The sequence below is a fragment of the Platalea leucorodia genome (genome assembly GCF_965183815.1).
Source record: "Platalea leucorodia genome assembly, chromosome: 3".
Taxonomy (NCBI): domain Eukaryota; kingdom Metazoa; phylum Chordata; class Aves; order Pelecaniformes; family Threskiornithidae; genus Platalea; species Platalea leucorodia.
In genome coordinates this window covers 64670269-64693320 of record NC_138825.1, presented here as the reverse complement: position 1 = coordinate 64693320, position 23052 = coordinate 64670269, and the positions used below count along the sequence as shown (strand labels likewise).

General features: G+C 36.3%; 1 protein-coding gene across 6 annotated transcripts in view; it reads right to left on the bottom strand.

The window, feature by feature from the left end:
• The window catches only part of AHI1 (Abelson helper integration site 1), a 98413-nt gene that overhangs the window by 50365 nt on the left and 24996 nt on the right, over positions 1-23052 (bottom strand). For 5 of the 6 annotated variants that reach the window (XR_014227618.1, XM_082306413.1, XM_082306415.1 and 2 more), the window contains 6 exons: positions 21614-21843; positions 20102-20205; positions 19379-19497; positions 16171-16301; positions 14727-14867; positions 12493-12695 (listed from right to left, as the gene is read on the bottom strand). Coding sequence is in view for 5 of the 6 variants with exons in the window: in XM_082306413.1 (XP_082162539.1) it covers positions 12493-12695; positions 14727-14867; positions 16171-16301; positions 19379-19497; positions 20102-20205; positions 21614-21843 (928 nt within the window). In the remaining variant the exon portion in view is untranslated. Of the gene's footprint in view, positions 1-11401; positions 12153-12492; positions 12696-14726; positions 14868-16170; positions 16302-19378; positions 19498-20101; positions 20206-21613; positions 21844-23052 lie in introns of those variants that run through there. The other variant, XM_082306417.1, reaches the window with a different exon arrangement.

The following is a 23052-nucleotide window of genomic DNA, read 5'->3' as shown; positions in this document are numbered from 1 at the left end:
TTTGGAATTCTCTTTCAAATTTGCTATCAAAAAGTTGGTTTCAGACACTACCAAGGAATGAAGACAGGTTGAATATTGCAGCCTTTGGAAATCAAACTAAACACAGAAGAGCAAACTATTCAAAACCAGCACTTAACAGACACTTTCCTGGTTCATCCTGGAGGGGAAAAAATATCAGGAGAAACTTGCATCGATTGTGGTGCTTGAATGAATTATAGAAGAGATATGGAACTCTATGTAAATTATTCCTGTAGAGCATTTAATTCCCTTCTCTTTATTTTCCTGCTGTATTACCCAAATATTCTCATTATACATGCCAAATAGCATGCTTTGAAATCAAATGCAATCAACACATACAATAGAAGATTGAACATAAGCTCCTGAAGATTTAAGAAAATTGGGCTTTTAAAAATGCAAAATAAGTTCTATCTTACAACTCTTCCTTCCTCTCCAAGTCCTTAAAAACAAGATAAGACATTTTTACAAAAGACATATTCAAAAGAAAGTTTTAAATTTAAGCAGTCTTACAGGAGTGATTCATTCCTCCCCTTAATAGCAGTGAAGCTCAGCACAGGTGAGCTATAAAAGACTGCCCATCCAAAGTAAACACAAAATCAGAGTTTTTATGACCTTTCTGCCACTAGCTGTTAAATATTATTTAAATTTCTAAAAGGCCCAAAGAGGGAAAAAACCCACAACATTATAACAGAAGAAGGAACCACTCAGCTAATAAGTGAGGACTAATGATTCAGCAGAACTGTTTCCAGGTGAACTGTTTCCACTGTCCTATGAAGGATAATTAATTCTCCTACAGCAGACAGACATAGACTACCTACAGAACAGAGTGAAGCAATCATTTTTTTTGAAATGCATGCTGCGGGAAGGCATTGCTAAATACTTTTACAACAACGAGCAAAGTTGGCTAAGATAGCCAACCATCAATCTACTTATTTTTCACAACAGGCTCTGCTTGCTTCATGCACAAACCACAGCTTTATCAAAGACACAGTTTACTACTATCCTGAATTGAGTAAAACCAAGAGTTATAACATTCACATAGTTTTTGTAGTGAAAAAATGTACCTACATAATTTTTGCCAAGTTTAAACAAAGCTGATTTGCATTTTCTTTTTTGTGTTCGGGCAGCTCTATGCAAATTATGCAAATATACATTTTCAGTGGAACTAGTTTTCACATTAAAAGTAAATTATATGAGACAAAAAACAGAATAATGCAAGACTTGACAAGCTGACAATAACAATTTCTTTTTTTTTCCTGAGAACGCAATTTTATGACCTTTGCAATCAATATAATTGACATTTCCATATATGCTTGCAAGTCAAATCAAGTTGGCCAGCTCTATACTACCTCTTATTCTTTTACTTTTAAGCTTCCCTTTTGAAACTTTAGGCCTCTAGGACACTGTTTTTAAAGACAGTTTAAAAACATTATTAAACCATGACTCTGAAGAATTTAAAAGCTGACAATTGAATTTGAAATAAAAACAAAACACAAATTCTGCTATTTTTTTCTCAATGCTAGAAGAAAATACATAGGCAATAATGCTGAAAGTAGGAGTACAATACTACAGCTTTTAAATTTGCAATATAAGGTTGAATCAAGTTTACATCTATGTAAAAATGCAATCATTTCTATGACAGTAGTGTTAGGAGGACTCCAACGAAGGCTGGGATTCTATTGCAGTAGGTGTACTTCAATCACTTAGGGACTAATCTATTCTGCCCTTAAGTAACTTCTAGACTAAATGGGAAAGCCAAAGACAGCTAAAATAAGGTATCAGCCCAATACACGTAGACAAAAATGAAATAGATATACTTTGCTTGTCTGAAGCGAGCATGTTCCCCTGATGCTCCCTCCAGTCCTCTTACTCTGATTATCCAGATCAGGAACATGTCTAGATGGCAATATAGCTCCCTCGTAACTTGGATGCTCCATTGTTTTTCCCCATAGAAGCCCAGAAGTGACCAGGGCACGCATATGAAAATTGAAGCTAGAAGGTGCTTGATCCTACAGTTTAGATATAGCCATTGTCTACAGATGATATGTCTCATCACACACTAATTATATATATTCAATTGCTTAGTTCTGCCAGAGAGTTCCGGCATTTCAATTACAGGCTTACCACAAAACCTTTCTTCCCTTTTTTTTTTTTTTAAAGAAACATTGTTAAGAAGAAACTAAGATTACTAGCAACATTTGGAATAGTAAGCTTCTTTCTTTCAGTCACAAGGAAAACCAAATTCTTTGTACAAGACACAAAACAGTTAAATACAGGCTCAGCTATACATAGGCTATGTAGACTCATTCAGCCATAACGCTCAGAGAGTATCACCTTTCCTGAATTGGATGAAACTGGCATTTCAGCTTAAGAACATGCCTGGATATACACATTTTAGCAGAATGGGCCAATGTCATCATGAACAACAGTAAAAAGTAGATTTGTCTTGCTGAGTAAGAGCGAAGTAGATTACTCTGTGACCTATTCTGAGGCTGGTTACGATTCTTGCTATCAAAGAACATATGACCAGAAATAAAAAAAATAATAAATAAAAAAAAAAAAAATCCATGACTTGACTTTAGTAGTTAAATTTTAAAAATGTCTTTTTTTGTGCAAATGAAAAATGGATGTAACCTGTGTCACCTACAAAACACACCCAAAGATACTTGTTTTACAATTTTATTTCTCTTCCTACTACGGAAAATAGACACCAGAAATTCTTCTGACTCACAGCTTGTCAAATACATATAGAAACCTATTCCTCTGTTCCTGCTGGTGAAGGACATTAGGACATACCTCTAAATACAGTATACAGTTTCAGGTAATCATGTAACCACTCAGACATTTGTAACCTCTCTCCCTCCCCCCATCCCTCCCCCAGTATTTGTTTAGACTCTAGGTTTTTCCCATCATATATAAAATCCTTTTTTAGTAGATTTTTTAATTTCTTTTTTCCCCACAAAGATGTTAAAAAAGATATATTTCTGTAAAAACTTCATTATCATTCCTATTTTTCTTAAAAAAAAAAAAAAAAAAAAAAAAAAGTATAACCAGGCTTGCACTTCACTAAATTGTTTTTAAAATTATGCACTTAAACAAAAAGTGTAATCTAATTTCTTATGCCGACAAGACCTCATTTGGTTATTCCAGAGATTAACCATTATGTAACCATAAAGAGAGAAAGGTAAAGAAAAACCTGACCCGATTTCCCCAGAATAAGCACCACTTCTGGATGCAAAGATAAAAAGTTATTTTCTATATCTTTTATTTGAATGAAAAACAAATTGCCTTCCTCAGCTAACAAAAAATAAAATGAATCTGTGAAACTTTATTTAAAAATTCTTAGAGGTTTAATCTTGTATATCCTTCTTTAACTCTCAATTTACAGTATCTCAGTATTTGAGCCATAATCAATGTTCCTTTCTGCACTCAACGTTGCAAGAAACCCTATCACAGCCCCAAAAAACATTAATAAAAAAAGTTGTCAACAGTGTTAGTAAATTAATTGACTCAGTGCACATTTGCGGGATTTTCTTTCATAAAAGTTCTTAATCAAGTTGCTTTCTCCACACCTTGGTGACAATAAGCCAGCTAGCACAAGGAGATATAAGTTGCTGTCTTTTACCAGCACAACTGAATCTAGCTTTCTCTGCTCTAAAATATGATTTGAATAAACATAGTATTACTCAGATGTCCCTGTTTACTTTGTTGAGCAGGGAGAACACAAACAGTGAGTTAACTTTTCCTCAACACTGTACGAATGTTTATGGCAAGAAAACTAAGATGGCAAAACTAGAAATAAAATTAAAGGACCTATCAGTAAAATCCATGCACGTTAAAAATGCTTAACACCAACTTATTTTACCCTCTGATGAAATTATTATAATGGATATAGTTTTATGCTAAAAAATGAATGCAATTAATTCCTCATGTCTAACATACCTTTTACATAAAACATAAGCCATTGGGAGAAATATAATGCTGAAAAAGGTCAGTAGTGGAACAAAATCTTCTATCACAGCTGACTGCAGCTTATTATTGCTACTTTAGACCTCTATTCAAATAGTAACATCAGCAAATACTAAGCAAGAATTAAAGACAGATATCCTGTGCTTACAGCACAGATGAAAGACCATTGCTTTGTAAGTATTACTGCCCTGATACTCTCAACTAGATTCACACAGGTCACTTACTTCACTTGAGTAAAAGGCTGAGAGCATGCAGAGATTTAAATTCCATATTCACAGTAAAATTTGTAATGACTCCCTAAGATAATAGCAATCTGTGTATCCAAGACTCGCGTAATTCCTCGTTAACTTTCATAATTAAAAGTATAAAGAAATAGTAGAGAAATAGTTTGAAATAGAAATTCCTTACATCTATTGCTAACGCTAAATAGAAGCTTGGAGAGAGGAAAAAGTCCTTAATATAACTAAATCACATATTCAGGGAATTCAATAAGTATTTCCATGACCAGACATTTGAAAGTACAGCCTTACCATAAAGAGCCATTTCAGTCTCTTTGTGCTCCACGCTAGCTACCACTCTAGTGAAGAATTTCAGAGTTCTGGTACCAGATCTTACTCTGGAGGCAGCTCAGGCTGCACTGCTGCCAAGCTGGAAGGCGTATTTATAATGCTCTACGTATTTCTAAGGTAACTATCCAGACAATGACCTTTACTTAATAGTAAAAGCAAGATATTTTACCTATTTTCTTTTATTCACTGGGTAAGTGTGGGAAGATTAGCTATTACTGCAGAGTAACTAATTGCAGTAAATCCATACAGATCAGTATGAGAATAGAGTTTGTGAAACTACTCCCATCACATCTGTGCCAAAGTTCCTTCATCTACAAAATACAGACAATAGCTTCCTTTCTTTTACATCTATTTGGACTGCGTTGTTTTAAAATTAATCTGATTGCTAAAGATGAGGAATGCCTAGAAAAAAACTTCTTACTAAGCAAAGAATATTCTAATGTCGGAAAAATACTACAGATTTTAAGGATCTGACCTGCTTTGTAAGATTTTCACGGGGGTGGGGGGGGGGTGGGGGGGGGGGTGGGGCAGGGACAGACATGGACAACAAAACCAAAAAAAATAACAAACCAGGAAACCACAGAAAAAAATAGTTATTTGTTCAACTTGTAACACAGGCAACATAATTAAAATCAGCAAATTTAATGACTTGATAAGGAAAATTCATTACGATTTCCGAAACTTTACTTTATAACAAACTATACAAAGTAAAATTCTGGCAAAACCTTTATGTGCTATTAAGTATTTTAGCTATTGCCCTGGTTTCAGCTGTGACAGAGTTAATTTTTGTTCTTAGTAGCTGGTAGAGCGCTGTGCTTTGGATTTAGCATGAGAATAACGTTGATAACACACTGATGTTTTAGTTGTTGCTGAGTACAGTTTACACCAGTCAAGGACTTTTTCGGCTTCCCATGCTCTGCCCAGTGCACAAGAAGCTGGGAGGGGGCACAGCCGGGGGGGTGCTGACCCAGACTGGCCCAAGGGCTGTGCCATACCATATGGCGTCATGCTCAGTGTATAAGCTGGGGGAAGAAGGAGGAAAGGGGTACGATGGCGTTTGTCTTCCCAAGTAACCGTTATGCGTGATGGAGCCCTGCTTTCCTGGGGATGGCTGAACACCTGCCTGCCCATGGGAAGTAGTGAATGAATTCCTTGTTTTGCTTTGGTTGCATGTGCAGCTTTTGCTTTACCTATTAAACTGTCTTTGTATCAACCCATGAGTTTTCTCACTTTTACTCTTCCGATTCTCTCCCCCATCCCAGCAGGGTGGAATGAGCAAGTGGCTGTGTGGTGCTTAATTGCCAGCTGGGGTTAAACCACGACACCTATATAAAGCTTCTAGTAATACTTCAGCCATTTCATATCACCGATCACTTTATGCAATCACAATGATTCAACAGTATCTGCTTGGCAAATGGGAAAAAGGTTTATAAGAAAATTTTGTATCCAGTAAATGAAATGCACAGGGTTATAGGATATCAGATCCAAAAGTGGTTCCACCATGGCTTATAAAACACATCCTTGTAAGTCTGCAGCTGGGAGTAGCTATGTTTAAAGTAATATTGCAACAGGATTTCCTAGAGTAAGAAAAGTATTTCCTGGCATTCTGAAGAGGAATATTGGAAGAGGAATAGGAAAAAGCATAAAGCACTATTCAAAAGCACCTATTTAAAAGTTCTTACTCTAGTGGGATGTATTGCATAGGTTATCAGAAAAATAATTGTCTACATTACAGGATCATGTTCTCCACTAATATGATAATGAATAAACTAAAACCCAAACCTATTATGCAGTGGGCCATATGTATCTGACTTGAAATTGCTATAAAAGCAAAACTGGAAGAAAAGTAACCTTAATAAACATTTTAAAATTCAACTGAACTTTAATAGATTTTAAAAATTATTTACTAATTTGATGTAATGAAAAGAATATTAGTAACTCTTATGGAGCATTACCACACAACCCACTCACAAATAACGCGATAATGCCACACACTTGTCAGTATAACTTCTATATATGTATAGTATATATACTCCAGAACATAATTGCACTGTGTTAGAGCAAAGATCCATCTTCACATTTTTCAATGGTTACCTGTAGCAGATAAGGTGCATAAGTTCAGAGCAATCTTTTTCCTATGGGCCCTTCCACTTTCATCACCCAAGTGTTTATGAACTTCTTGAGCATCAGCTGGCAGTAACGCCAGTTCATTGGGCCAATAGCATTTGCTGAATCTCTCCTTTACGAATTTGCTCAAAATCTCTGTGAACCCATCTACACTTCTGGCCTTCACAGCACCCTGTGTATGTAACTTCAGTGCATGTCCCCTCTTCAGATGTGAGAAACAATTGTTTTTTCCAATACTGTTCATGATTTCATGTATTTCTGTCACAACTTCCCTCTTACTCATCTCCACCTGCACAACCTGCAAAGCTGAGGAGCTCTAGTCAATTTAATGGTGTTATATGCAAGCTCTTCAATAGCTCTTGGCATTTGTGTTACTCTTGTTTGAACTTCTTCTCATTTTACTATATTCTTTTTCAGAAGGGGTGTCCAGAACTAATTACAGTGTTGAATATATGGGCTCATCCTGGATTTGCTAAGTAGAAGAGCACACAAGCATCCTCCTCATATTCCATTTGGAATGGATCTTACTTATGGTTTCTTAAAAACTATTCAGCTACAGTGTTGTTTTTAATAAGAAATAAAATTAAGTGCTTTTTTTGCCTTTTTAATTTTTTTTCCCAACTATGGTATACACAGTACAAAAAAAATGGCTTCCTATTCATTTGCAAGTTTTCTTTGGGAAAAACTTAAGAGAAACTTAACACAATTCTAAGAACTTACTCAGCAAAAAAGAGGCTTTAAAAATACTGCAAATTTCTTATTCATATGATAGATAAGATTACAGAATATCAGTACCTCCTCTGACAGTTTGTAGATAAAAATTTTGTATTGCAGGCATGATCAAGTGAAAAAGCTATTTCAGCCTGCAGAGACATTGCTGCATCACCTTGTACTTGGCCAAAAACATCCCCAGAATTGGCAATGTTTTAACAAGAGTCCTCAGCACTTAATATATTACAACCCTCCGGTTTTCCATCTTCACATAGAAGTTGTCGTAAGTTACTACAGAACTCTTCTCTTCCCAATCTGCACTAAAATCCAGCCAAGCATGGTATTTCAGAATCTACCAAAACCAAGATGACTTGGAGGACAGATTCTTACAAGACTGACAATGGTAGCATACAAAATACACACCACTTTGGCACCCAGCTCTGCCTCTAGGTCTTTGTTGCAGACAGAAGGACAAGTTTCCAGCTTCTTCCACTTGATGGCTTAGAAAGCATCAGTATCATGTTTATGTGTTCACTAAAAAGGTTGCATGTTTTTTCTGAAAAGCAGTGGCTTTAAATTCTGTTCTGCTTTCATACAACAAGATATATTTTGCATCTCAACTAAATTCTAAAAGGAGACCATCTGGAAGGTCTACACAGTATAGTATTTGATGTATACTACACCAAAGCATCATATATGACCATACTTTATAGTCATACACATAGTCATTCATAATGATGAAAGTTCAGTACATTTGGTGCAATCCGAGGTATAAGCTCCCGGATTCTCTCACAGTACCTATTTCCTTAATGAATTCTGGCATAGTAATAAATACACTCAAAGGACAAAAAAAATTGAAACAGCTTTAAGTAGTTCTGTACATAGAGAAGAATACTTTTACATTGTACTTGTCTAATATTGCACTTAAAACCCTCCAAGTATCAGAATTTTGGTAACCACTTTGATAAACTTTTAATAACATTTTTCAAAAATACATTGTGAAATAAAGACTGGGAAAGCCAAACATAATTTTAATGACTTTAGAAGTATTCACATATTAAGAGATGAGGCAGCCAACACATAATTGATTCCAGTATGAGTACTACAGAGTATATATAGATGCTGTCCTTAAGCACTACAAAGGGTTTTTTCTCCTTCAAATTATAGCATGAAAGTTTTGACATCTAAAAACCACAATTTCAGAGCTAGGATATTATACCTTTAAAAGAAGCCCTTCTTCCCATATCGCCATAACATATATCACCCCCTTGTTATGCAAAATTATAAACAGGTAATTGAATTCCTAGATGGAAGTAAAATTTTAAATACATAAATAGTAACACTGAATGAAAAAGCACTTATGAGTTCTTTCAGTGACTAGACATGGATTAAGTGTTTTCCTATCAAAAACTTCTGTGAATAGAAATATACATTATCTTCAGTTCCTTGAGGCAGAGATAAATAATAATTACTGCCAACATTCACTATACTGTAATTTCTCTGTGTGGTAAAGAACCCAATTCTTCATTCTGGTTTCATAAAGAAATTCATATTTACCTTTTGTAACAAAATGCCCTAGCTTTTGTGAATTACTAAAGCTTTAGCCCAATATTCAACTCTTCATTCTAATTACACATTCTCTGGGCGAACAAGAATAGTAATGTTTCAGAGAAGAAGAACAGAAATTTCCTCTATCATCCAATAGGGTTCCTGTTTAGGTAGCAAATCAAAACAAAAAAAAAAAAAAAAAACATTGGTTCTAAAGGGACCTGGAAAGGAGGTACTGGTGACAACACAAAAAACCCAAGCTAATACAGGATCAGAATATTCTCTATTTATATCTAGCTTAAACCAAATTTTCATGTATTCACATTACATTTGCAAATCATATATCTAAGTTGCAAACCTCCAAACTTTGCAGTTACAAGTTAATTTTATATCCATTAGTTATTGCTGTTAAGTTCACACACATTGAACTCAGAGACCCCTGTGTTGGCAGATCCGCTGTTCGGAGGTTCCAGCTTTTTTGTGTCATAAAACACAACCCCAGGCATGACCTCAGGCCAGGTTTACTGTCTACAAGGTATGCTGCCAACATGCTTGGCCCAACATAGTAATCCTTACGTGTCTGTGAGAAGGCACTGGCATGCAAACATGGCCAAAAGACCAGTAAAAAGCCTACACAGTTTCCAATTCCCTTTTATTTTTCCCGTCAAATACATACAAGATAACACCTGCATTCTCATTTGGATTTTCATAATCCAACCCTATCACAGGGCAGCCTGCCACCCTACGTGTGGCTTAATAAAGACTCCTTTCTCTATTTTCACTTGTCTGTACCCAGACATATTAGCACATTCTCACATATGTGGCTGAGTGGCAACTTTTATGAGGCCTACTTTGACAAGCACTTTAGAAAAGCATTTATGTGAGTATGCATTCTAACAAGCCTTCCAGCAAAGCGCTGCACTTACGTACAAGCATCATTTTTCACATGAAAGAGGGAGTTGCAGACATGTAAATGCATATGCATCCAAAACTAATTCCCAATTACAAATTCATAGAAATTTTAAGTTTTAGTGTTGATATATTATATTCTGGGGCTGTCCAGAATCTGATAATGCAGGCAGGCAAAACTGCACCCACATGCAAGAAATGGTCCTATCCCTGCTTGGAACGGACGTGTCTCTGTCCCCTGAGTCTCCTGCTGGATCGTTAAAAAGATGAGTATCAAATGTCCTTTGAATGGAAAGATATCTCCTCCCAAGATCTCAGGGGTTCATAAAGCCCTGCAAGGAAGCGCTCTCAGCGTTTATAATCATCACTGCTCTGTGACAGACATTAGACTGGATGTGGGCTCTTTCAACAGCCATCCTGTACTGTTTGGAAACCCACACGGTGAGAAGTCTCAGATGACCCTTCTGACATCTCCCATATATATGGTCCACGGGTAGCGGGTTTGGAGGATGCTGCCCAAAACGTTGATCATGACTCTGCTTACAGTGGACTTACCCCAAACTAGTCATTGAGTAATGGGAGCCTAGGGTTACAAAACACCAGTAGCTGAAAGTTATTCTCTCAAGCACAGTTGTAGGCATATCTATTTCACGTAGCTACATGGTTCCATGGAACCACTACATGGTTCTGCTAAACCAGATTTGCCGGCCACAGCCCAGAATCCCTGGCTAATCAGGGACTAAACAGTTGCAATGATAAAGACTCCCAGAAATTCATTATCCCTGTCTTCTTTCTCAGATGACAAGACATCCAGAAGAGCAAAAATAATTTCTCCTGGAATGTCTTCCCAGACACAAGGTTACAGGCTCCGTTCTCTCCATATTGTGCCTCTCTCTGACTGATAAACAACTTGAAGGAACCAGGGCTCACTTGTAGATGAAAATAGAAAAGGCTTTCTTCCTTATGTGAGGCCACATGTAATTGCAGAGGCAGCAGCAACAAGCTACCATTATCCATGCGAGTTACAGTGTGGTATTTCATAAAGAGGTCCACTGGGAACTCACAGTCCAGAAAGCAAAGGACTGTGGGATAGCTTTCTTTTGGATAGTTTCAAAGCACAGGCCTAATGGGAATGTCCAGGCCAGGGAACCTGACTAGATCTAATCCAAAGCAAAACCCCTAAAGCATGATGAGAGTAGCTACAGCGTCCTCAGCAACAACTGCTTTCACCTACTCATCTGCTTCTTTTGTGCTTCACTACTTACTAATGCAGACAAAGCCTAAAACTACATTAAAAAAAAAAATCTATATACACCTAAAACTACTTAAAAATGAAAAATAATAAGCGCAACCCCAAATGCAGTTCATGTCATTACGAACAGTAATTATAACTGCACAGCGCTATTCAGAAATATTCTGCATTCTTGTTGCATGTCTCAAGTTGGGGAATTTCACCTAATTAAATTTATTGCCAATTATAAAAGCTTTAATTACTGATTCAGGTATTGAGAAACAAGACGAATAGTCAAACAAATTCCCAAAGAAAACACTTTTCCTCCCTCTTTGTTTGTCTCTGCTTCACTTCAGACACCCCTCTCTCCTCCTTCCTAGTCCCCAGTCTCCTCGCTTTTGCCATTATGTTACACTCAGTCCCTTTGGTAAGGCAATGGGTGGTACAAGAGAGCGGGGTTAGTGCATAGTGGCTTGCTCTTGTTGCCTTTCCTTGTTTCTTACTCTTTTCCACTGCTATAGCGTGTGTCCTCCACCAGCTGAAATCCCCTCGGGGATCGTACCTGTCCAGCGTGGACTCCTCTATGGGTTGCAGTCACTTCAGAGGTGTACCTCCTCCTGTGTTCTCTTTTGTGTGTCCTCATACATCTCCTCCTGCCTTTCCCTTCATGCCTACTCTGTTATCTCCCCCTGTATCTCCATTTGTGCATTGTTTTGTGTCTCCTGCATCACCTTTGTGCCTCTTTCTGTGTCTTCTTTTGTGCCTCCTCACGTTCCTCCTCCTGTATCTCCACATGTGCCTCCTGACATGTTTTCTTTTGTGTTTCCTCCTCTGCTCTGGTGTTTCCTGTCCCTAGTAGCTACTAACCTTCCTTAAATATGTTTTCAGAGGTGCCATATGCTCTTCTGCTTGGTTCCAATTTCAGTTTTGCAGTGGGTCTGTATTGTCCTTCACGGAGCTGGCTGGAAACGGCTGTGCCCAGCACAGGGCAGCCCATGATCTCCTCCCACACAGGTCAGCCCTGCAGCCCCCCCACTATGAAACCTCTTCCATTTATGCCACATACAATTCTAAAGGTGAATAGAAAGAAAGAAAAAAAAAAAAAAGAGAGAATTTTCTAAAGCTCAGTCATAATGATGTATGGAGTAAATCATATGAATGGCAATGGGCGTTGACAGAAAACATCCCTTGTCATTAATACTTGATAAACAAAAATAACTTAGTTTTATGCGATTAATCTCTTCTGAAGAGCTACTTACAGGTACATTAATATTAGCGAGAGATGTATTCATTTCTGAAGAACAGATCCCAAGACTACACATATATGTTTTGTTACATATACCAGTCCCAGAATATGAACTTTGGCTGAGAAGACTATATACTTCTGGAAATTAATTAAATTTGGCTTACCATAACAGAATCAAGTTTTTGTTTCACCTTCTGCATTCTCACTGATGCTCTTGCAACACTGACAAACTGATCTGCCGGAGACATCATTGAACTTTTTTGTATAGGAATTTCAGAAAAACTGCTAAAGAACTGTGGACCTCTTGGTGCAGTTGTGGTAACTGATGAACTGAGATCTTTTACAAGTTCAGCTTCCTGCTGTGCAACTGTAGAAATAACCAATATTAATGTGTCAGGTGAAGCCTTACATTGCCATGAGGAAAAAAAAATAATTGAATGATCACTGTCATTTTGCCAGCCATGTCTTCAGTGAAACACCATCAGAATCTGTACTCAGTGCCATAGGGAAAACCTGAAAATGACATGAAATTTTCCCCATACTACCCCATTTCCCCCAACTCTTCCTGATCACAATGTCTCCATTCTGTCATCTGTGTTCAATGACCTCTCACACAGAACTGATATTCTTGTATTGCTTATAAACAATAGTGTTCTTCATGCAGAAATATCGGGGGAGGGGAGAAAGGAATGTTTTCAAAGGCAAGAAAGTTATATAGCTTGCACTGAGTTCCAGTCAGCTATTTTACTAGGTACATTTCACACTTTTTCCAGCCTAGTTCAAGTGAGCTTATTATACTTGAGTAAAATTTCAGAAGTTGCTAGACATTACACAGGCACAGGAGGCATTCTTAGGAGGTAGCCTGCTCTAGAATAGGATACTTTTGATGAAAGTTGTGCTCACTGTCATTTAAACAAATTGTTTGACTTTTGCAATTTTTTGCACTGTGGTCTCAAGCCAACAAAGGTTAAAAGGATTCTTTGTGAAAGTTTTGTCCAGGATATTAATAAAACTGTTGGTGTATGTAAAACACATACTGTTGGAGTCTTAAAAACTGTGTCAGTGACTAAAATTAGTATTACTATATGATTAACTCTTTCAACACTAAGGCAGTAAGACTATCTTCTGAAAGCAAAGTGTGTGCTTTTAACCAAAAAAGGAACAACAAGTTAGTAACAGACAATGTAGAAAAGACCACAACTATGCAAAATCTTACTGTCACCAGCGACTTAGTTAAGCAGTCAGATGATACAAATAACTACCAGTGTGATATCTGTGTGATCTCTAAATATACACACACACATATATATCTTAACCTACCCTATTAGCTTTTTAAAGACTCTCTCTATCTGCTGAATAGTCAAAAAATTTTAAAGAAAACCTTCACCCAAAAAATTTTCCATTGCTCTCTAGAATGCAGGTATCTTACTGGGTTGAAGTTTAGCACTGCATATTGATTGTAAAGTCATTCCACTTTATTTTCCTGTAAAAGTCAACCAGTTCAACAGACAAATAACCTAAACTGCGAGATTTGATATGAGTAATCTTGTTAGTACATGTTATTTAAAAAGCAAATCTATAAAGACAGGATTAGCTTTATGAATCTAATGTTCACTGCAAATACAATTCAAACAAAAATCTTACAGATATGCAAAATTTATTGCATCATTCGTATTAACTTTATCTACTGTCTAGATGCAACATGACATCTGGAACTACGTCCTTAATTGAAACAATGCCACTGCTAAAGCTAACCACAAAACCAAAACATCAGAAAAGCCTGCAAAGGACAGTCTGAATTTTATTTTGTATATCAAAAATTCAAAGCTAGCATTTATCACTTTCTCTTTAATATAACATGGGGAATAAATGTCTCTCTCACATAATCACACCACAGACATAACACCTGTTTATTAAAACAATCTATACTCATATTAATTCATTTCTACACAGCTTTTAAACATTACTTTGTAACACAGCCAGCACAAAATAATGAGATTTCTACTAAGCTATTCATTAATTTTCAGAACGATAGTATTTTCTGGCTCTGTAATCCACCTTGATACTTGAAAAGAGGCTTTTAAATATTTATATGACACTGCCTATATATGATAAAGTGTAAGAATCACAGAGGATGACATACAATAACACATTTAAACTTGAGGTCGCAAGGGACCTCTGGTGACTGGCTAGGCCAAAGCCCCTGCTCAAAGCAGGATCACCTACAGCAGGTTGCTCAGGGTCATGTCCAGTTGGGTTTTGATATCTCCCAGGATAAAGATATGTATTAACATCAAATGACTGTTTTCTTTTTCCTTCAAAAGAAGTACAAATACTAGCAAAGCACTTCTAAAAATAAAATATTTACAGGTGCGTATCAAGAAAATTTGTACTGTACCTTTATAATCATAAATATATACAAGTATTGGCTGGTTTTGACCAAAGGCACAAAATGACACCATGTGTTCATGTGGATGAAAGGCAACATCACGAAGTGGAGATGTGAAGGAGAGTTCAGAATATATGGCCACCTGATCTCCTACAGAAATGAAATACGTTTATTAATACCATGGAAACATATTTGATACAGCAAAATATCACTTGGTTAAAGCTTGTGTGACTACAGTGCAGCGCATGCCACTGTAAATAAATACTTTTCAGTCCATTTCCTTATTGAAAAGTAATATTTGGCATAAGACAAAATATACTGCATGCTTTTAAGTTGCTGAATAAGTCAGAAAAGGCAGTGCTATTGCAACAGCTGCAGGAAACCCCAGAGGATGCATCAGGTTAGCTGAGTTCTCTTGTTCTGATACGCAAGTTCTGGAAAGGTGGCTTTCCACAGTGTTTGTGCTTGCATTTTGCCAGAGATAGCTATCTTAGTTGTGGATTTCAATTATATAATACTGACAAGAGGAGCGAAAGTTGAGTACAAAATTATTAAAAAAATAAAATTAGCTCTGCAGGTGATGGCATTATGAATGCAAGTACAGAGCGTAAGCGAGAGTCAAAGCCCAGTGAAAACATACTACTAACAAAATTTCTCCCTTCTTTTACTTTTATTCTTTTTTCAGTTTTCAGACAAATTATGTAGTAGCATAGCTGTAAGCTAATATAGTTGGAAATGTGGAAAGAAATTAAAAACAGAACTGTTGGTTAGCTGCCAGTTTTAAAATATTTACCTTTTCCTTTTTAAAAATTATTTAGATCATAATTGGAGCCAGAACATAATGTCATCAAAACCAAAAAGTGTATTCTGCTACCTTCTGCTGTTATTTTTGTCCCTTTTACCTCACTGTATAAGGAAGATGACAAACTCTATTTTACATTTGCTTAACACCTTTCCAGAAAGATTTTGGTAGCTATTTTCAAACTACTCAGTTTGGGAAATAATTCACAAAGAAACCTTACATTCCAAAGGCCAAAAATATTGAGTCTCCAATCACTCTTGGGAAACAGATGAAATGGTTCTCAATAAAAGCCTAATTCCAAAATCCAAAAAAATGCAATAGAAAGACAGATTTGACTTAATACATTTTTATGCATTCTGTTTTAAGACTCTCATCCACATATGAAAAATTGCAATACACAAAAAGCTGAGTTGAAGGTGGTCCATTCCTGCTGGATATTACAAATGCTACCTCTGCCTATTAATTTCCTCTATAGAGAATTAAATCTTAGAGATTAATAACAGCTATTTAAAAGGTGGAGTGAAGGCTTCAGGATTTAAGAACATCTTACTGAAGTTTTATTCCGTATCAAAAATGTCTCAATAAAGCTTACAAAATCCTTTCCCCCTCAGTCTTGACAACCTGGCTTAAGACCATAAAATAATTAGTTACCTGTTTCTGGATTCCAAACATAAGCTTTTCCATCTTCACTTCCAGAAAACAGGAATGTACCACATGGTGTTAAGGTGCTGTGAATCTTTTCTCTGTAATTTGTGGCACCTATGTATTTCTTTGTAGCCAAGCTAAAGATAAAGAATAGTTTGCAGATGTAGCAGATACTTTCAGAACAGACAATCTAACTTTTTATGTGTCAGTCCCCCTCTCTATTCCTCGGAAAAATCAATACACCTTGCATCCCAAATAGATATGCAAGCACCCTCCTTTTGCAAAGTGCAGTGTTTACCCTTTCTTTTCCTTGGCTTTCATAATGCACCTGAAATTATAGATGAAAGTGTACATCTTTGTCTTTTAGTAGAAAAAGGAAATACTCAGATCTAGAGAATTGATATAGATGTAGTAATTTGCATTTTCTTGATCCCGGGCTTTGCAGAAAATGGGGAAATTGGCACTATTACTCCAAGCTCTGCCAAAAAAGTTTTCATTACACTTCCTGAGCTTGATTACATCCCAGAAGTGCTTAAATTTATCCAGCAGCTCTCTTTAGCTCTTCAGACTAATGTCTCCTTGGTTGGAAAACCAGCAGTAGAATCAACAAATTTTAGATATCAATGTTGATTTACTATTAACATTAACATCTTTAATATTATTGTCCTACTTAGGTATCCTAATCTTTTTTCAGTGAAACACTACTGGTCAGCATAGTAATAATGACCTACTAATGAACTACTGTCAAACAGTTTGTAGGCATCAAGTAAGAGAGAATCTGCAAAAAGATTTAAAGAAGCATAAACCAGCTTGTAAGAGGCTATCTCAAACATGAGGTACAGCTTGGAAAGAGTCATAAAAGTTCAAAATGGAGACTAATACAGCAGTGATACTACGATGCAGAATTCGAGGCAAGAAGAATGGCAATAGGCCATGACAGCCCTCAAAGACAATAGACAGTAATTTTTAAAATCTGTTACTGCACAAACAATGGAGGTATGCTGGGAGAAGTGCAATGCAGTTAATATGACATGAAAATTATTTTTAACAATATCCTGAATAAACATACCTTAGATACAATTCTATTTGGCAAGCAAGAGAAAAGGATGCTTTAACTGTCACAGTGCAAGACCATATTAGCCCAAATAAGAGTTTTAGCTATGCGAATAAGAAAGATAGTATCTCTGAGACATCATGCAGAAGAGCTCTGCAAGATGTAAAACTAACCTGCATATGAAACCCTAAGGAGAGGTCTGAACCAAAAGCAAATCCCTGATCACATACCTGAGTGACAGGACAACAGCGTTATCCAAAAAGATCAAAAAAGCAAGTCGAAAGAGGAAAGTTAAGAACAACTAGCTGTCAATCAAAGTGAATTGTGTTGATCTGTGACCTCCACCCCCTCTTTTCTCATGCAGGGAATGAACAGTTAATGCTGACGTGTAAAATTATCGCTGCTGGGTATCTGACCCTGTGGTTTATTGATAGACTTAAGCCAATGTAACTGTGGGCTGCAGTCAAAGCAGCAGTCCTGCTGCTGTCCTCTCCACCCTTATTTTCCCAGGCTCTCCCTCATTTCTTCTCTAGTGTTTGGGCAGCTATCAGATGAGTTAGATCAGATGGTTGATTAAAATGAAAATTAATCATTTGTACTTGTAGGCTGATTTTTAGTCGGATCAGTGCACTGATCTGACTTACCTTGCATCAAAAGATCTCTACATCTGATAAAAAGGAAATGCTACGAATACATGGCCAAAGGTATGGGAGACAGGAGGAGATGGTGTGTCCTATGGATAAACTAGCTTAATAATTGTGAAATTGCATGCCATATTAACTCTTTCTTAGAGATTAATATGCATGCCCATTTTTCTCTCTCAAACTAAAACTCTGCACTTTTTAGGAATGGCAGTGATAGAAGAACACTATCTGCTTCAAAAACCACAGGTTCCCTCTGTTAATCCAGTGATTTCATGCTTTGATTGAGTGGATAGTTCAGCCTTCTACTATGGTCACTATAATTTATCATTTATAGTAAAAGATAAAGAGTGCACTATTAAACTAGAACGTCTTCAGCTATTTCAAACACCCGACCCAATATATTATTTAAGAGTGAGATTTCCTGAGAGAGTCAAAAGTATGCACAAAACAATGTTCTAAAAGAACATAGTTTCTCATGCTATGAAAGCATAAAGAGGTATTTCCCCCAGGTAATTTCATGTAGACCACCAGGGACCTTTGATTTTCTGCATGGTGAGGCGAGGAAGGGAACCCATGAAATTAAGGATGAAGCATTTGGAAAGAGCTTTCATAACTTTAACGTGACTTCCCAGAAGAGAATGTTCAGGTGCATCTTATCAATGTGTAACTGATAGGAGTAAGACTCTTCTCAGTTCCACCCAGTGAAAGGACAAGAGGGAATGGACACAAATTGAAATACAGGAAATTCCATTTAAAATTAAGAAAAAACTTCTTTTGCTTTGAGGGTGAATGAACACTAGAACATGTTGCTTACATGTAGACTCTCCATCCTTCGAGATACTCAAAACCCAACTGGACAAAGCCCTGAGCCCCAAAGCCCCCCAGATCTCGTGCTTTGATTATTGGGGTTGGACTGGACACTCTCCAACCTCAATAACTCAAGTGATTCTGTAATCCCCTCATTTTTTATTGTAGCTTATTATTAAAGAATCATGTTCACAAATATTAAAAATGAGAAAATCATCAAAAACTAAGTTAAAAATATCTCACTGCCTGCTTAATATACCATAACATGTACATCATTGTATATTTTAGTATTTATGATGACAATCCTTGTTCCAGTTTATCATCAAAATACTCTTCCCAGAGTCTTAGCAATGAGAAAATAACGCACAAATAAATGTTATAATTTCAAAGTTATTTTCACACACAGGTTGCATTTTTAAAAGTTAATTCAATCTTTAGACTAGTGTCTTCTTCATGCCACCTTAAGCTCCCACGTAATCTAGTAATTTTTGGATATTCTATTCTAAAAGACTTACCCAATATCACACAAAAGGTCTGTAATATAGCAGTGTTTTGAAACCGTTTCCTAACCCTAATATTGCTATCCTTGATTATTAGGACATCTTTCTTCTCCACAACTATACATTTAATAGTTTTATGGTGCTTTATTTCCCCAAGTAAATTTTAAAACAAAAAGGAAATACGCACTTGTCACCAAAAAACTACTTACATTCTGAGATCCATGATTCTCAGGGTACTGTCTTTGGCGTGGATTAATAAACGCCTTCCATTTGGATGCACCTCCAAATGATTTATTGGTGTTCCTTTAATATCATTTTCTTTTATTTCCTACAGAAAGAAGGAAAATAACATAAAATAATATAACTTTGTGTTTTAAAAATCATGTTTCTACACATTATTATTCATTTTTCTCTTGCATTACTCTTTTTCTGCCCACTTCATTCTATTTGGTTACAGAAAAAGTTTATTCCTGTATTAACGCATTACATCCTAGGCAATCAACTTTTTACATCCACAAGGCAGATTCTACTGTGACTCTGAACTTCTGAAACACAGTTGATGACAGAGATGCTGAACATTAGGCCTCTAAGCCATGAACAAAGGTGATTGGTAAAGCTTGTGGTCTATTTTATTGTTGTCTCTAGAAAACAAACCTAATGCATTAGCATTTATCTGTTAATGCAATGCTATTAAACCTCAAGCATTTTCACGTTTTATGTACAAAAAATTGAAGTTGCGAAACAACTCAAAAATTTTAAGTGAGTGAATCACAGCATGTTCTATCAGCTCTTTTGTACTGTTATTTAAAGAAAATACATCTTTTCAGGTAAACAAATGTTAATGTATAAAAAAATTTTGAATTCAAATCAAATGACTAGATTTGGAACAGTTCACATAAAAATTACAATGCTAGTTTAAGAAATCTGTATACCTTATTAATCCTCCAGTGTTGAAACAGGCGTTGAGAATTGCCTTTGACAGATGTATCCCAAACTATTATCAGTCCTGAACTATCTCCTGAGAACATGTGGAGCCCTGTGAAATAACGTCTTATAAGTAAAAGAATACCACACAAAAACAAATACAGAAAAGGATGTACGAACAAGAAACAATTTTTTTCTATTACTTTTGGGAATAGGTGAACACCAATTATTTCCTCTCTTCTGCTATGATATACTCGTTGCAAATTCATTGTGCTCATGCTGCATGACATAAGTTGATACCATAAATCTGGTTTCAGCACATAAGTCAGATACTGGGGTGCTGAATATTCTTTTAAGTTTTTTCATTTTTACTCATATTCTAGAACCAGCAAAAAAATGAACATTTATAGCTCAATAAGCTTCACACGATAGCCTAATGCTTACTTATACATTCACTGAGAACATCTTGAACAAGAACAAATACTGGTTTCCAACAGCTATGCTTAAATTAAGCACAAACACTTTTTCTTTCTAAAAATGCAACTCTCTCCTCTATGTAGTACCTATTCCAGCGAATACCTCTGGAAATAGACAACCTAATTACTAATGACGTCACTAATACCAGAAACAGTCAAACACTTCCAAGTGTCTTATTCATTCACCTATCTTCAACTCTTCCCGCCCTCCACTAGTACATGTCAGTACATCTCTCTCACTAGCTGTTAATCTACCAGTTGAAATTATTCACAATGGTCAAATCTCTGTCCTTTTCTCTCAGTTTTTCACATTCTCTGTCAACGTTGAAAAGTTCATCACCTCCCCACTTCTTCAGTCTAGCATCAAAATTCTCACAATCTAACTACTGCTACCTCATGTTCTTTATCTTTGTATTGAGTTGATAACTTTGAATGACAACATGGTGGAGCTGTCTTTGCTACTGTTCTGATCATGCAGTCTCCTGTTCTGAAGCTGGTTTCAGATTTCCTGCTTCTGCTTTTAAGTTAGTACATAATTCTTCCACCTGCTTCTTTAACGAAATCTGCTTTTTTTCCAACTTACCTCTCTACACTAACTGCTAGGCTTTTCACCTGCATCCTGATCCATTTGTCTCCTCTGAACAGTAGCATCTGTGCTTTATGTTCTGGTAATTTTTGCTGCAATATGTACAAAACATCAGCTAACTAACAACAGGTAGTTATAGGGACAATGAAAACTAAATTATGACCAAAATTTGTCCAGTCATCATTGCCTGATCACTACACATTTGTTTGCTTGTCCTTTCTACACCTACCTTTTCTGATTACTCTCTGATTACTCTCAGTTTATATCAGGGACTGTGTCCCTTTGTGTTTGTCCAAATAAGGCATCACACTAACATATTAATTGCAAACACAGCTAAAACTATTCTATTCTGTTATAGCATTTCACATTGCCTCTATGAAATAAAGCGAACTAGTAACACTCAAGTTGGTCTTCAACTGAAAAGATGATCATTTGAAAAAGTAATACTAAGTACATACCTTCTGCATCAAAACAAAGTGTGTTGATGAAACTTTTGTGACCATCAAGCTCCTGTAGCAGTTGCCCATGGATTTCTTTCACATTTGCATTCCAGATTCTAATTACTGAGTCGTAACATCCTGTCACGACCAATGAGTCAGCAATTGGGTGGTACTTTGCAGTGTAAACAAATGAAGGATGAGGGAAAACTCTCACTGCAGATGCTGCTTGCATTTCTATTTTCCACATTCTAAAAGGAAAGGATGTTAGGTTATCTACTGTATAAAGCAATGCCATACACAGGTATAACTGATGCCATATTTTGTGCTAGTGGTTCTAGAGGCAAAAGCTTGCAAACACTTAACACCACCTGTTTATCCTACGAATTTGTTCCACCTATATTTAATCCTTTAATATGGTACTTTCTAACAAGAATTAAGATACATTTACTACTTTACATAGTAGTCTGTCTTCAAAGTAAATTCATGACTACTTACTCATTTAATGGATATTTTGCACATTTTAAAATACAAAAAGAATTCCATGGAACGGATTGGTTTCTTTCTTTCAGGTGTTATAAACAAATTAAGACCTTCTGGTGTATCACTCTTTTAAAAACAAACAAACAAACCCCCACAAAGGAACATTTAGGACCACTAAATATAAATAAAAACCCAGAAAGTTTTAAAAGAACAATTACCTACCACACAGTGATTGTGATCTCAAAGAGGTTTTCTTCACATAAATTCAGTTCTTACTATTCATCTATTTCCTATCCTTCACCACCCATAGCTGTAAGATCAGATTTCTCTTAGGAAGTGTTTTTTGTTTGATGCTATACATTTTATTATTGAGCCTTCCCCAAAGATGAGTCCGTAAAGAATGGAATGGTACCTGGATCATGAAATACGGGTGGGCAGCACATTTCAGAGAGCGCTCAGTTACAATATGGAATTTAATTGTTTGAGTGCCACCCTTCCAAGCAGGGTGACTACTTCTGGTGGCTGCTGAAGAATTCTAAGCTTACTCTGAGGTGAATTCATTACAAAATTGCAATCCCTTAGAGTATAGCAATTAACTTGCAACTTAATGTGCAAAGGTCACAAGGAGTCTACCTATCTTTTAGAATGGTTTTGCTCTAACAACATAAAAGTTAATTTATTGCTCACAAATAATGTGGGACTAAAGCTTGGGAAGGCTCAAAGGTAACATACAAAACACTATGTAAAGAAGGATTCACGTAAGTTCCCAAACTTCCCTTCAAGTTGCCTTAGAACTCAGTCCAAGAGATGATCCAGGTAATAAACTGATAACGACTTTCAAGAAATAGGGTGCCTTTTGGTCCTCATCCTTCAATTCTACCATGTTTCAATGGCAAAATGCTCCCAATATGAAAGGAAAAAAGAAGAAACTCCTTGCCTAAACAGACTTTTTAAGGAGCTTAATGCAACGGACAATA